This window comes from Adelges cooleyi, unplaced genomic scaffold (genome assembly GCF_023614345.1).
Source record: "Adelges cooleyi isolate 19-005CV unplaced genomic scaffold, UGA_ACOO_1.1 ACOO_flye_CR_arks_rails_tigmint_CR_PRNA_167, whole genome shotgun sequence".
NCBI classification, from domain to species: domain Eukaryota; kingdom Metazoa; phylum Arthropoda; class Insecta; order Hemiptera; family Adelgidae; genus Adelges; species Adelges cooleyi.
Window position 1 is genome coordinate 143,999 of NW_026095824.1, and position 15,385 is coordinate 159,383.

General features: G+C 32.2%; 2 protein-coding genes across 2 annotated transcripts; one reads left to right on the top strand and one right to left on the bottom strand.

The window, feature by feature from the left end:
* Positions 1 to 206: 206 nt before the first annotated feature.
* LOC126848040 (uncharacterized) lies at positions 207 to 14,309 on the top strand. The gene is made up of 8 exons (XM_050588547.1): positions 207 to 738; positions 7,211 to 7,421; positions 7,540 to 7,893; positions 8,847 to 9,001; positions 9,066 to 9,240; positions 9,453 to 9,631; positions 9,723 to 9,878; positions 13,787 to 14,309. The coding sequence occupies exons 1-8, from the start codon at positions 514 to 516 to the stop codon at positions 14,087 to 14,089; spliced, it is 1,758 nt and encodes a 585-aa protein (XP_050444504.1). The 5' UTR covers positions 207 to 513; the 3' UTR covers positions 14,090 to 14,309.
* On the bottom strand, positions 11,491 to 13,275 carry LOC126848041 (serine/threonine-protein phosphatase 4 regulatory subunit 2). Its single transcript, XM_050588548.1, is given in 2 exon segments — positions 11,491 to 12,127; positions 12,130 to 13,275. Coding segments are annotated over 2 exon segments (1,404 nt in total). The 5' UTR covers positions 13,076 to 13,275; the 3' UTR covers positions 11,491 to 11,669.
* Positions 14,310 to 15,385: the final 1,076 nt, after the last annotated feature.

The window sequence follows — 15,385 nt, forward strand, 5'->3', positions numbered from 1 at the left end:
CGCGTTTGGTGCATAATAATAGCGTATTATTATAACAACAACTATAATATCGTGCCACGGTACTTTTGGTACGCTCCGTATGTCCACGTCGGGCAACGCGGTAAAAATGCATCGTGCGCCGCCCACCGCATACTGAATGTACCACGCGCATAGTAATGCGTGCGTCTGAGTACAACAACATGTTGCGTGTTTACGTTTAGGGCGAGTGCTCGGCTCGTCGATTTGAGTTCAGACTTCAGTTATCAGTAGTGAGCCGTGCGCCGACAAGAGAGTGCGCGGTCCGTATGCTTCGAGTCTCGTTCGGCGATTATCGTAACACAATAATAATATTGTATTATTTTCGTAGTAACCGCTTTTTTACTAAATCCAATATTTGATTTGCCACCGCAATCCGTCCACGACCCGAGTGACCGCCGGCCCATAGTGGAGCGTTAAAAATAAAAAAAACCTCAACCGCTGACCGTCAAGAAGCGAAGTATATTATATTTATATATATCGTATCGTTAATTCGACATGGACCGATTAAAAGTGATAAGCGGCGCCCGGCGCCTGTTTTGCGGAGGGTCCGTTCTACGCAGGATCGACGGTCATCCGTGGCCCTCACACAGGCGGATTCGCCCGTACAGTTCCAAGCCAATCATCCTGGAATCGCCTTTCGGACCCGTCAACAACGTGGACGTCACCCTGCCCGAATACATCTGGAGGAACATCGAAAAGTGGGAGGATAAACCGATGATAGTAAGTGTGACTGATATAGTTTTAGAATGACGTTATCTCGCTTCGTGTCGTTAACGAAATTTAATTACCCGCCAGCGGCCAGATAATACCACTCGACCCTTTGCTAAAGACCGAGTTCGAAACGCAACATTTAAGTTATTACTTATTTTTATCCGACGGCTTGTATTTTTTCCATTCAGTTTTATCCAATATTCAACGTTGCCTTTCTTTACGGCTCAACCCAAGATCGAAATCGTTTCTAAATAGATAACAAAAATTTGACACGTTTTAAGTTGTTCAATAAATCAAAATTTGCATTTACTAATTATGTTATTGCAGTTTTTAATTGAGATATGATTTTTGTCTTTAAAAATATTTTTTAACATGATATAGTTTTTTTAGGAGTAGAAATAACGCAAGCTACACTGAAAATACTTTTTTTTGTCCGACGCCACATTGTAATTACTAATTAATTCCTGACGGCAAAAAAATAAGTATAGGTACCACAAAGTTTATTATTTTCACAAACATATGCGAATAGTTTTTTTTTTTGTCCAACTGTATTCGACGTCAAACAGTACAAACTGAAAATGAAGTTACAACAATTTCGGTAGACGGCGACAGAATGTTAATTTTGTTTTTTTTAAATATACTGTTAAGAATGGTTTTAAAGGGAAATCAAACATTGATATGTATGAAACTAAGAAACCGGAAGAACGACTATGTTTTACTCAGAGCTGTTGGCCTATAACTTTCTGTACATTCCTAATCGTGTAGAGTCTACACTGTAGACTGTAGTTCGAACGAAATATTTCAAATAAAATGAACGAATTCGGTCGGTGACAAACATCATGGTTGTTGATCGCATATTTTACCTATATTAGGTAGTTATTTAAATAGTTATACGATCGGTCTAACGAGCGGCTGCTCGTTAAATCGGGCCTTAATTTCATTACCGGACTTAAATAGTTGGTCCTACACTAATATTGGTTAATCGTTAAATTTTAATAGGAATGATTTGCGTACTCGAAATTTGTGACTAGTTCTTATAATGTTTAAATTGATTTTTGTTCGTCATTCTCATATTCTAAGAAAGCCTGCGATCGGTTTGTTTAAACGATTATATTAATATATTATTATTACTGTATAGCTGCTGGTCGTCTTGATCGCAAACACAATACATGTTCTATCAGTTATCTTTGAGTGTGTCGATGTAAACTTTTATACACCGCAAACCGCGACGCTGCTGCTGACTAGTTTCACAGCTCAACGGCCTGTAATTTTGTTACGTATCTTATGTGGCGCAGGGCAAAATATATTTTTTAAGTGACGCCAGTATCAAATATAATTATTTTTAAAATTAAGATTATTTTACTTATCATTATTACAGTTTGATGAAGGAAATTAGAAGCAAGTGAGATAAATTTATATGCAAAATCATGTTTTATAATATTTACCAAAAAAAAAGAAGATTTTTAATAATTTAACTTTATTGAAAACGCATAGTATTTGCATTTATATTTTACTGTGATTCCACTTGGACCTTTGTTAGTTTTCGCTGTTTCGTCTGAAAATCATGTTTGGGCTTTACTCTTTAAAGCATTTCTATTTTCGAGCCACAGGCGTAAATCCGTCTCTATAAAATATCTCATAAAATATTTGTTTGTTTTTTCAATAGTAGAACTTACGTCACTGTTGTTTTCCTCGTTTTACCTGTTAAATTGTTTTTTTGCAATTCGGTTCGTATCACTCCAAATGACCAAGTGTATAAAGTCCACTGTACTTAAACTTGGCAAAATGGCAAATACACACATTATTTTTAATTTCCAATTTGTTTTATCCATATTACGACGTTCTAAAAACCCGTTTTGTTTTAACAAACTTATAATAAACAATCATTATTATTGGTCAGGTAATATTACTGTGAACTCGTTGCGTACTTTGGATTGGTCATATTGGTGTGTTTCTTCCAAATGTGCGTGTGTATGTGTACTTTATAGTGAAAAGTCACAGTTTGAAGTCCGAACGTATTGCATATATAAAATTGTATTATGTGAAAAAAAATAATCGTCTTTTAGTTCAATATGTATACTATTTAATTGGACGTGTGATAGGTACGGTATTTATTTTCAATAGAGAACCTTAAAGAGATAAAGATAATATAAAACCTATTAAATGGTTCAAAAACCCGATTACGTTATATTTTGACTGTACGTTACTGGCATTTATTACAGTTAGTTAATATTATTTTTGTAGTTTGTACTTTACTCCATTTGTTTTTCGTATTATGCAATGACATAACGCTACTTCCTATACACTCGTAATAGCGTACGCTTGAAGTTCAAAGTTGCTCTAAATAACAGAGGCCATTTTTTTTGTGTGTAAACAACAAGATGTACACGAGGCTGTACAACACATTAATGATGTTATTTGTAAATATAATAAATATGTATGTTAACATTTTTTTTCAATTTCATATTATATTTTGAGATGCGAAATCAAGGACAGAGTATTGAGACAGAGTAGGTCAACGGGTAATTTTTAACTCACGGGCCACATGAATGACAGGGCGGTTTGAAACAAAATTTTTTTAACAACGTTGTTATAATATTCTACGCGTATACCATCGAATCCATACGGTCATTGAACATTATTGTGTTATCGCACTATCTTCATGCTATTGTAATTTTGTACGCATAATAATAATTAGTAATTAATAGCAATTTTATACTCGCTAATCGTAATTGATTTATTGTCGTTAACGATTTTGACTTAAGCGTAGTGTAGATGCATAATATGGGTGAAGGCCGCGTTTAATACCTAAAGCTAAAATTACCGTGGGATAAACAAAATAACAGCCATACTAGAAAAATTCAAGGTTATCCCGGAAACGTCTAATGCAATGATTATTTTTTCCACAGCAATTTGATTTTCCAACACTCCATCCGTGTTTTTTTATAGTAATATTTTTCGTTATTGTTATGTTATTTGGAAGCCTTACAAGATAATATATTGACGTAGAACGTGTGGAAGCCCGCGAAAAATAATTCTTCATCACTTTTATATTATCGATTAGCCATTACATACACTGACACCTTTGCTCAAAATCAATGAGTTTTCTTATTTGGTTTCTTTAATAATAAAAAATTATAAACGCATAAATTCCGCTACCAGGGTGTCAAGCTTTAATGTCGCTATTGGAATAATTATTAATCAATTCGAAATGTTGTTTACACGACATCGGATACGGTATAGAAAACATGTATATTTTATTAAACGCCACATAATTGAACGTTAACTTGTTAATTACATTTCATAATACTATTTATTATTTTAGCATATCATTTACAATAATAGCTCTAATAATTGCCATTCGCCCGGGACTTAACGTCCGACGCTAGTTTCCATGTTTCATGTATAGTATTAATACGATTAATGTACATACATTACCTATTGCGTTATATACTGGCTCCGTCTGTTTTTTTTATTTCTCTGTTCCGGGTTTCACGAGCTTGTCAGTTTTTTTTAATGTTTAAAAACAGGAATTAAGACTAAGCTTGTTGTGGTACAGGTCGTTTGACATAGGTCGTGTCGACTTGTTAAGCTTTGAAAGCAACGACAACTATAATAATATGACGTGTGCTGTGTAACAGTTTGTTGCAACATGTTCACGTCTTGTCAATTATTATTTAAATATAGACTAGGAAACGCGGCATTGGGTCAATGTTACACATTCGTCTGAACGACAGTTTGTTGTAATAGTAATCACGGATATGTTTTGCTTTTGAAAGATAAATATATATATAAATAAAAGCTCGAGGCTACCATTTGATAGTAGGACGACCTTTGAAATTTTTTGTACGCCATTTGGCAGACCAACGGCTCGAATGATTTCCGGCTTGACGAATTAACGAGAAAAATATTATTGCGAAATCTCAACATGTAAATCGGCCTCGTCAAATATTGGCACACACAGTAGTGAAGAACAATTTAAAATCACTACTTATAAACTCGCGTTATCTTCGACCGCAGTTTGCAACATACGTTTGAGAAAAATAAAATATGCCCATCTTGCGGTTTACATCCCGGGGTTAAAGGTCAAAACGACTCAAATAGATTTGTTAAAACGACACAAATTGTTTACAAATATTACACAAAAAAAATTGAGCTCACGCACATGCATAAAGTGCAGTTTTTTTTATGAAATTCGTGTTATTCCGATTAAGTACTATTTTGTAAGCACCGAGAAAAATACTTTATAAACAAAATATGATCACAGTCTACAATGTATCATCATCGTCAGAGTCATAAGTGTGATTTTTTTATGCTGCTGTGAACATGTGCACATAATCATCGAATTGTTTTCTCGAATGTGAAATCCAATCCACGGATAAACGCTCACATGCTTATAAGATTTGACTAACCTTATCTAAGCCTACAACCGAAAAACGCTGTCATAGGTCCAAGTATATTTATTTCTAGAATGCTTCGAATGCCTCGGAGCACCGTTCGTCGACATCACGTACAACTCTCGTAAATAAACCTAATATTATAGTTATATTATTAGTTTGTAAATATAATTTCTAATGCACTCCAATTTATTGGCATTTGCCAAAAGCTTAAAGCGATAAATAAATGTTTACACAAAATACTATACCCTTTAAAATAACAGGTACAACGTGTTCTAGGGTTGTACTACATTTATATATTTGTATCATCCTCACGCATAATGTAATAATTATTGTACAGTGTACTGCTAAAATATTCATACAGCTCGCTATGCTTGCCGACTATAATTATATTGGTGTCCTTTTTCTGAATGAGTTCCCTTTATTTATTTGACAATTGTATCCGAGTTTTCAAGTTTATTTAGGGCTCGGTATAATAGTATTAATAATAAGTATTCGGATTATTAAGTACGAATTACATCGATAACAAGAGTAGCTGTTCATCAAAAACAAAACTATTAAAACGTAAGATGTAGTTCACTTCGCAAAATCTTTGCAATTTTCGTGACGTCATTCGTCAACTGACATCTCTCGACAATTTGTTTTTTCCTATTACAGCTTTATGTAGTTTTATATTAGTTACATAATTTACAGATAATTTATCTTAGTATATCCTCAATATTTCACCGATGTTTCAGATTATAATTGGGAAGTCCATCTTCGGAGTTCGTGCAAGAGCTCTGAAGATGAACACAGCAATTAACCTGAAAATTTAACAAAAAATTGAACACAATAAAATACCTTTAAAAGTTGTAAATTATGAACAAAAGTAATACACAGTAATATAAAGTTTGAAATTATTTCTTGTTTCTTTACATTCCGTTAAACTACACTAATAGTAGTATTATAATATATTATAGCACTACTATTAGTATAATTTAGTTGAATGCAAAGAATCGAGAAATAATAATTTCAAGCTGAATATAATTGTAGTTATATAGGTATTTGTATGATTCTATAAAACGTATCAATAAATCGTGGATAGTATTTAATTAATGCAAATTGCAATACAATAATAAATTCTCTATTTAATTAATATTTTATTAAATATACACATTTTAAATGTTATAACAATCATACTCTATAAGAGTAATAAATTAGGAATTTAAATATTTATATATTAGATGCATTATTCACTATAATTGCATAACTTATATACAAATGTGATATGCATGAAAAACTCCTTGTTTACACACTTCACGGATCAATCAATAAATAATGTTATGTATCACGTTTATACGCGTATTTTGTAAAATAATGAAATAATAATCAGCTAATGTATAAAATTAACTCTAAAAATACAGAATAACAAGTAAACAAAACAAAATATAGACCTATAGATAGGTTTATTTGCCAGAACAGTATTGTATTCTTCTTTTCATTCGTTGCTTGGTAACGACTTTCTGGTGTCGGGACCCAATTCATAATGAGTTTACTAGTATAAATTAAAATGGTCGGGTCTTTCTTCTTTCCATGTAGCAACTTCACAACCGATAATATATTCCTAATTCTCGCTTGTGAATCTGAGCGTGATAAAACCAGATATGCCAACATTTAGGGACACAATATTTCGATGGTTTGGACATCCTAATGAAACAGCTGCTGCCTTGTTCTGTATATCTGTAACCAAAGTATAAGGGCTTTTAATAGTAACAACGTACGATTCTGGATCAGAAAGGAGCAGCCTGTAGCCTCGTGGGCGGGGGTGCTTATTGAGTGGACCCCTGAAGTGTAATACTAACGGAATTTTCTTACTAGCTACCATGAAATGATGTATATATACTTATAGTTTAAAGTCTCTGAAATACAAGCCGCTGGAAATATAAATAGTGCTCAAATACGCTGTTCTTCATATACAAATTATGCTAATCCGCCCCTGAAGAATAGATATTATATTATAATTGTTTTTTTTAAGCGTTTGCTATTATAAATAAACAGCTTATTGATTATCGTGTATTAAAAAAAGCAACAAATTTGTTTTCTAGACTTGCGGCAGCAGTGGCAGGTCGTATACTTACGGAGAAGGTCGTATGATATGCCGACTTTTCGCCAGCACACTGATCTCCAAATTGGGACTGAAGAAAGGGGACGTGGTCGGTCTGTTGCTACCAAATTTACCAGAGTACGTGTTCGCCATACACGGTGCCCTCGAAGCCGGTCTGGTCGTCACCTTTGTCAACCCGCTCTACACTTCCGGTACATAGATATAAGTATAATTATTCTATTAACTATATAATCTATATGACTATAGGCCTTGTCTGACCTTATTCATATAAGTAGACACGAAAAATAATTGCAAACGATGCCCATATAGGAGAGGTAAAACGTCAGTTCGAAAACGCTGGCGTGAAGCTGTGCATGACCATCTCGCTGTTGTTGCCCGTCATCCAAGAGATATCACCGTCCCTGAAGAACTACAAGGGAACGGTGGTGTTCGGCGGCGATGAAGTGGCGGACAAGAAATCACGTATATACGATTTCAAATCCATTGTCTCAGGACAGTCGCCTGATGAGCTGCCCGAGTCCTTCCCCGACGAAGTCGCTCTGTTGCCGTATTCAAGTGGCACCACGGGACTTCCCAAAGGCGTCAAGTTGACCCACCGAAACTGCGCCATCAATTTGGAACAGTGCACACACCCCGACCTCATTAACTACGTACCCACTACCGGTAATTGTGGTATAATTTATATTAATGACAGGTTACATCAAATATTGTTAAGTCTTAACAATTAACACCAACATGTATTGTATAGAAACGCAGTGATTAATAATCTTCGATGAAACCGGATTATTACGAAATTAGGGGAAATTATTTATTGACGGAATAGCATTGCACTCGCGTCTCGCAAGTCAAAAGCCTACGAGCTTTTGACATTTTTCTTAAATATTGCCTGTATAAAAAATGCCCGCTATTAATCCCTTTGCGTAATTATGACTGAATGACCTTATTTGGCGGTATACCCACCCCCCTCCGAGTACGAAATACACTCAAATAGGGTGTTCTTAACGTTGAATTTATAAAAGTAACATTAACAAAAACTATCATTTTTACTATGAACCTTATACTAAATTTACTGCTACACATGAAGACCAAATTATAGGTTTTATTCGCATAATGGACTTGCATGTTTAAGTATACATAGGCGCTTTCCGGGGCCCATTCTTTGACAAACTAAGTACTAAGATGTACGCAAGGGTTACAACTAACTATGAATTTATGAAGTCTATTATTATTATTTATAAATAACGAAGAATATATTTCTACGAGCTTGAGCTTTGAGCTTTTTTTCAACTTAAGAACCGAGGACCAATAGTTATTTAATTATCGGGTTGAATTAAGGGTAGTATAGGACTCAATTATACATATCTTTCTAACTTTTAAGGATTTTTAAGCCTACCCTAACCAATAACCTTACTGAATCACCTGATACAAATTTTAAAAAATAGAACTCAATTAGTTACACTAGCCGTATAAAATTATTGCGATACAGATAAGGCTCTTAAACTTCGCAGAGCGTTGAAAGTATAAACGTTTGAATTTGTATTCTAGATTATGTTCACTATATGTTAATATAAAAGTCAGAAGATTAAACTAATTTTATAATTTTGTACATCTTGTAGACGATTATCAGGAAAGAATTCTCAGTGTGTTGCCCTTCTTCCATATCTACGGGTTCAACGGTATACTTAACGGAGTGTTAGCTCACGGTCTTCACATGATTACCATACCGAAGTTCACTCCCGAATCGTATATCGAGTGCGTGCTCAAATTCAAAGTACGTATTGTTGAAAACTGTGTATACTTTTATTGATTAATTTGGAAAAATTTTAACTTTTCAGCCCACCATGCTGTTTGTGGTGCCCTCACTCCTGTTGTTCTTAGCCTCTCATCCGTCGGTGAAACCGGAACATTTAAGCTCTATCAGAGAGATCACATGTGGAGCTGCACCAGCATCTAAAGCTCTTATCGACAATTTCGTACAAAAAGCTCAAAAAGATATTATAATCAGACAAGGTAAACAAAATGCACGTATTTGTTACTTATAGACCTATAGAAAAAACATATTTACATTAAACCAATTCACACTATATTTGTATGAAGTTTATATATATTTATATATGTGTGTATGGCTTATATACGATTCAAGAAAACTTTGTTCTCGTTTTATAAATGTAATATAGTTTAAAACATAAGTAAAATCACGATAAATTTTAATTTATGCACAGGTTACGGTATGACCGAATCATCTCCCGTGTCTTTGTACACTCGAATTAGGTTGCCCGAAAACAAAACTGGAAGTACGGGACAATTGATACGAGGTACACAGGCTAGAGTGGTCAGCTTGACCGATGGAAACGACTTGGGACCCCACAGATCTGGAGAGCTGTTAATAAAAGGCCCACAGGTTATTAAAATACCTATTACCTATTATTTTAACTATGGATAGGCGTTGTTCTCCAAAAGCTTTATTTAATGTTTCGTTTTTATTATTGCAGGTAATGGCGGGATACTTAAACAATGAACAAGCGACTAAAGAAACTGTGGACGAAGATGGTTGGTTACACACAGGTGATGTTGCTTTTTATGACGAAGATGAATATTTCTTCATTGTAGATAGAACAAAGGAACTTATTAAAGTCAAAGGAAATCAAGTAAGCAGTTTAGTCTTGTCTGTCCAGACTTTATTATGTTCTATATTGGTTATATCGAGTTCATTTATTTTATTTGCTTTTTTTTTTTTTATAAAATCTAAGGATACATATTATTCTCATAATTACAAATGAGTTCTGACTTGTCTACCAACGATACAGAAGAGAAGTTCCAAACGTTGGCACATAAGTAATAAATAAGAGAAAATCCTCCTTAAATTATGTGAGTACCTAGTGTAAAGTGACGTGTTACACTTGGTACTCAAATTAATTAATTGAAGTCATCTTATGTAGATAATGTTTAGTCATAACTTATAGATGCAAATCCCATACGTGCTATCAGTTATGAATTTACACACGCGCGGTTACCTTAGTTACATTTGTACTTATAGTACCAATATTTGTTCATAATTTTCCTATACATCGATTTTGATTATAAATGCTTTTTTACTGGTGCTTAAGTATCAGCAATATTAAAGATAAATGTATTTATATGTTAGGGTGTTCTAAAAGTATCGATTTGCCAAAGCAAAAATAACAAAAATAGCCACTAAAATTAATTATTGGTCAGAGATCTTGTTTTTTGAACAATGTGACTACCTAAAGTGATTACTTATATTTTAAATTAATATCTTATAAGTAATTAAATTATAATTTATACACTCTTTTGTTTAAAAAAAAAACGTAATTTGATTTTGTTGCGATTTTATTCTAACATATAGGTAGTATAATTATAAATGCTTAAAAGAATATTGTTTTTTAAATTTTATAAATTTACTATACACAATTTAATTATATTTTAATAGGTAAAAATTAATGAGCACATAATTTTTTATTAGTACTTGAGATAAGAGTATGAAACTTACACCAGGTTAGAGTTGTGCAAATTCTTATTCGAATAAAACATTATTCAAATGATTTTTTTCATTATTTACACGAGTATTTCTTCGAATAACTCACGATTTATTTGAATAAATAATGTTAAATAATTATACTATTCTAGTACAATTAAATAATAATATATTAGTTTTTTTATATTTTAAATTTAATATATATTAAATACAATTACTTGAAAACCACACAAATCACACTTGAAAATTTTTTGAATAAGATATTTGAAAGTTATTCTAATAATTTTTTATTCGACTATTGTACAACTTTGCAACAGGTATATTTGATTTTATATTATGAACATGTAAAAATATTTTTGTATTTATTATATTACATGCGCATCACAGCTTTATTCTACAGGTTACATACAATATAAAAAATTATTAAATAATAATAACAAATCTAAGGTTATTGACCAATACGTTATTTCAGTAGTATACAAAAATATAATTGTTTGAACATTAAAAAAATGTATCAGTGAACTCATTTTTCCAAGCAATATAGCATAGCTAGCATAAAAAGAAGTGTCCCCTGAGTTGATAACAATAAAAATTGGAATTCCAAGATACTTCCCTGTTAAATATATTTATATATGTATATATATATATATATATATATAGTCTTAAAAAAATATTTACAAAGTACACAACCACAAAATACAATGTATGAATAATAATATTCATTCTAGTAATTAAAAAAATGTATAAATGAATATCCTAAAATATATATTTCAGGTCATTTATTAATTCAAAACAAAATTGTACATATTTTAAAGTTGAAATTAAATCTTATTACATCAAATTTAAATATTTATTTGCAAATGATTTTATACAGAAAATAAACAACTTATTCAGAAATTATTGTATGAAATACAAAATATATTAAATCAATACATACATAAGACTATTCAATTTCAGTCAATTTGTTATTACCCTCTTCTGAGATTTCTGAAACCGTTGAACAGGTTTCGAAGTTCTCTGCTTTACTTTCGGCCTTCTCATCTTGGGCTTCATTATTTTCAATTTTTTCAGGTTCTACATCCATATTGGAGTTATTTGTTTCTGTAATAGGACTGACATCAATATTTGATTTTTCTCCATCTTTGTTTTCTATTTCAGTAGGTTCAGCAATTTGTACATTATCACAGTCTACTTCGGGCTGTAAGCATTTCGACTCGTTTTCAATTTGAACGTCCATATTTTCTGGTCCTTTATCTACACTTTCCATAACTTCTTTTAATTGTAAATTTAATTCTGATTCCAACTTATTATCACAATCGGGAGTTTGGTGTATTATTGAACCTTCAACTCGATCTGGTTCTGTCGGTATTGTTTCTAATTGCTCTATAATCTCATTTTTTCAGCTGGTTCATCAATTTTAGGTGCAACATAATTGGAACTTATTTCCTTAGGTTGATCTTTAAATTCCTCTAATGGCTTTTCAATTACTTGTTCACCTGATTCATTGATTGCAGTATCTGTTACTTCAAATAGTTGTTCTTTCGGTACATCAGATAATAATTGTTCTGTAACTGGTTCTTGGATATCAGATGTAAGTTCTTCAGTAGTTTCTGTGTTCTGAATTTGAAGACTATCTTCTTGTTTAACATTATTTGACTCTTCAGAACTTAATTTGGGTTCTACTGGAACTGAAACTTGAGTGCCAAGATTGTCGTTAGGGTTAGGTTCTTTATTTTCATCCGGTTTTGTTTCTGGAGTTTTCATAGATTCCAGCTCATTTAAAAGACTCTCAACTGTATCATTTCCATTGAGGACACTTGGATCGGCAGTAATAATGTTAGCTTTTTCAACAAAGTCCATGTTAATGTCAAGTTCTTTGCCATTTTCCCAACGATCTGGACAACCGTTAACAATGGTTTCTTCTCGTTTGGCTTTTAAATCACAAGTGCTAACAACTAAAATGTTTTTCTCTACTGCACGCATAAACTTATCTACTCGGTTGTACTCCTTTCTTGGACACGACAATAATTCACATAACCTCTGTATCGTAAATGGAGGTCCGTTGAACGTATCAAATCGTTCCAACAACATGTTTTTCATTGCTTCGTAGTTAAACGGATCCACATTTGGGTATGGCGGAATGTCAGCTAAACATGTTTGTTCGGTAAATTCTGCTATGACGTTGAGAATTTTTTCCCTAATAAACGGTTTGACTAGTGTCCATTGGAACAGAGTATTACCCGTTTTAGCGACGTACCTGAGATATTCCTCAAGTTCGACCGGGACTTGCTGTTTATACATCTGGTACATCTCCAGCATCTGCATTATCAGTTCCGCGTTCTCGATCATTGTGGTTGAGCAGAAGATAACATTAAACGTACGTGAACAGTTTGTGATGTCGATTTTAATATATTTTTTATGCACACATTAAACAAAATAAAACCCGTGAAACAACAATCTAACCGCAGTCCGTCGCTAGAGTAAAAACAAGACTGTGAAGTGTAAACAACAACTCGGCCACTGTGAACAAAATGCACACACAGAATTTATTATGTAGATAAGAAAAACGACAGCACAAGTCAAACGCGCGTGCGTCCATCATGGAAGAAAAACCAATTTCGTTTATTATCACAGCGTGCTCACGACTGCAATCGTAAACTATGCCGCTCAAACCAAAATAATTTTGAATACAAGCCAAATTGCTTGTGAGTCATTGCATTAATTATTCATCGAACTATTCTAGAACATTTATACAAAATGTTCGCAATAATTTAACGTTAGAGTGTTTTTACGATTGGTATCAGTTTTATATTCTTTATGAAATTAATTTAAAATAAAATTTAGCATTAATAGTCAGTTAAGATTTAATATTCAATGTAAAATGGGGTTAATATAAAAATAGGTTTCAAGACCTATCATACATTGATAAAATTATGCGCCAAAATTAATACTATAATATAAAAACTATAATTTTAAATGATTAATTTTATAATAACTGTTTCTCACATTCCTCCCAAAAATGTCTCACGACTTAATAAATAATACATTTTTTTTTTGCAGGTATCACCGACAGAATTAGAAAGTCTGATTTTGCAACTTAAAAGTGTGGCTGATGTTGCCGTGGTTGGTATTCCAGACGTGTTGTCCGGTGAAATTCCCAGAGCATTTGTCGTAAAACGACCGGGTTCTGAGATAAGTGAAAAAACCATATTAGAACATGTCGAAAAGAACGTGGTCGCGTATAAAAAATTGGCTGGGGGTGTAAAATTCTTAGACTTGATACCTCGCAATCCTTCTGGCAAGGTACTAAGAAACGAGCTCAAAGTGTTCGGCAATAATCCAAGCGAACAAGCAAAGAACTGATTTAAATAATATTTTTTAAAAACCGTGTATATTTTATAGGTAATAATTATGTTCTGTATTCAATATATAACAACTATGTTAGTGTATGTATATAATATGTAAACGGGAACTGATATATAGTACCAAATTGCAAATGTAATATGGTACCTACTTATTTATTATTGTTAAAAATGTCTGTCTATAATGTCTTCCTTGCAATAAATTTCAACTGACAACATAACATTGGCGTTGCAATGTTTTTATGATAAACCGGTACATCTCGAAACCTATCATATTCCTATGCAGATGGAATATAGTCTTCTTTAATGAATTATTTAAATTTTACATTAAATATGACGTGTACTGATTTATAAACGATAATGTTTTATTATTTCAATTTCTGTTTTTATTCATATAATTTATCATTACCATAATGGTCAATACTTATGTTTGGTTTAAAAATTATGTTTGTTATTGCCCACTGATTATAGGTACTATTTAATTTCGTGTAAAAGTATTACAGATATATATATGTACGTAATTTGTTTTTCTTTTATCTTAACCTTTAATTAGGGACGTATTATTTTATTTGGTACGTAATACAAACGTCAAACACTTATGTATTAATTTATGGAAATATGAAACTTATTAATCCTGTCCTGCCATCCATACAAGTTAATTAACATACCTGCTTACAAGTTAAAAATGGTGTTTTAGTTGCGAGCTAACAAAATCATAATTATTCTAAACTTCTACAATTGGTAGAAGCTGCTGTCAATGGATACTTATTTTATAGCTATGCAACTTATTTCCTAAATCATAAATTTACTATCAAATTAAAGATGTTAAACTGATTATAGCTACTTACATTATTAATTGATACTTATAATTTGTATTCTATAGGGAAAAAATATATTATTTAGTCACAGAATAGAATAATCTAAATTAGATAGAATAATCTATTCTATTCTGTGATTAAGCTATATTTTTGTTTACAAAAACATTAGGTAAATTAAAATATTTATATTAATTTTTACCCCATCAGAACGCTATTATATAATTTCCTCAAAGAAACTATAACAGCACTTAAAAAAAGTATTCCTACCATACAACTTTTTCAAAAATGTTAAGTTTTTGAATAACTTGCATATAAAAGTTCCAGCTATAGTTATTTTATAAATTAAAACAGATTTTTGAATGAAGTTGTTTTACAGTAAAATTGTATTTAAAAAGTTTTTACTCGATACTGCGATAGATTTACAAGAGAGTAAATAGATGAATAGATCATTGATGGTTTTTATAGGTTATAACCAATAG

Excerpts from the sequence above, each read along its gene's own strand:
- LOC126848040 (XM_050588547.1), top strand. The coding sequence starts at position 514 with ATGGACCGATTAAAAGTGATAAGCGGCGCCCGGCGCCTGTTTTGCGGA. Across the intron at positions 9,002-9,065 it reads AGTGCGTGCTCAAATTCAAA|CCCACCATGCTGTTTGTGGT; the intron begins GTACGTATTGTT and ends TTAACTTTTCAG. Across the intron at positions 9,632-9,722 it reads TGTTAATAAAAGGCCCACAG|GTAATGGCGGGATACTTAAA; the intron begins GTTATTAAAATA and ends TTATTATTGCAG.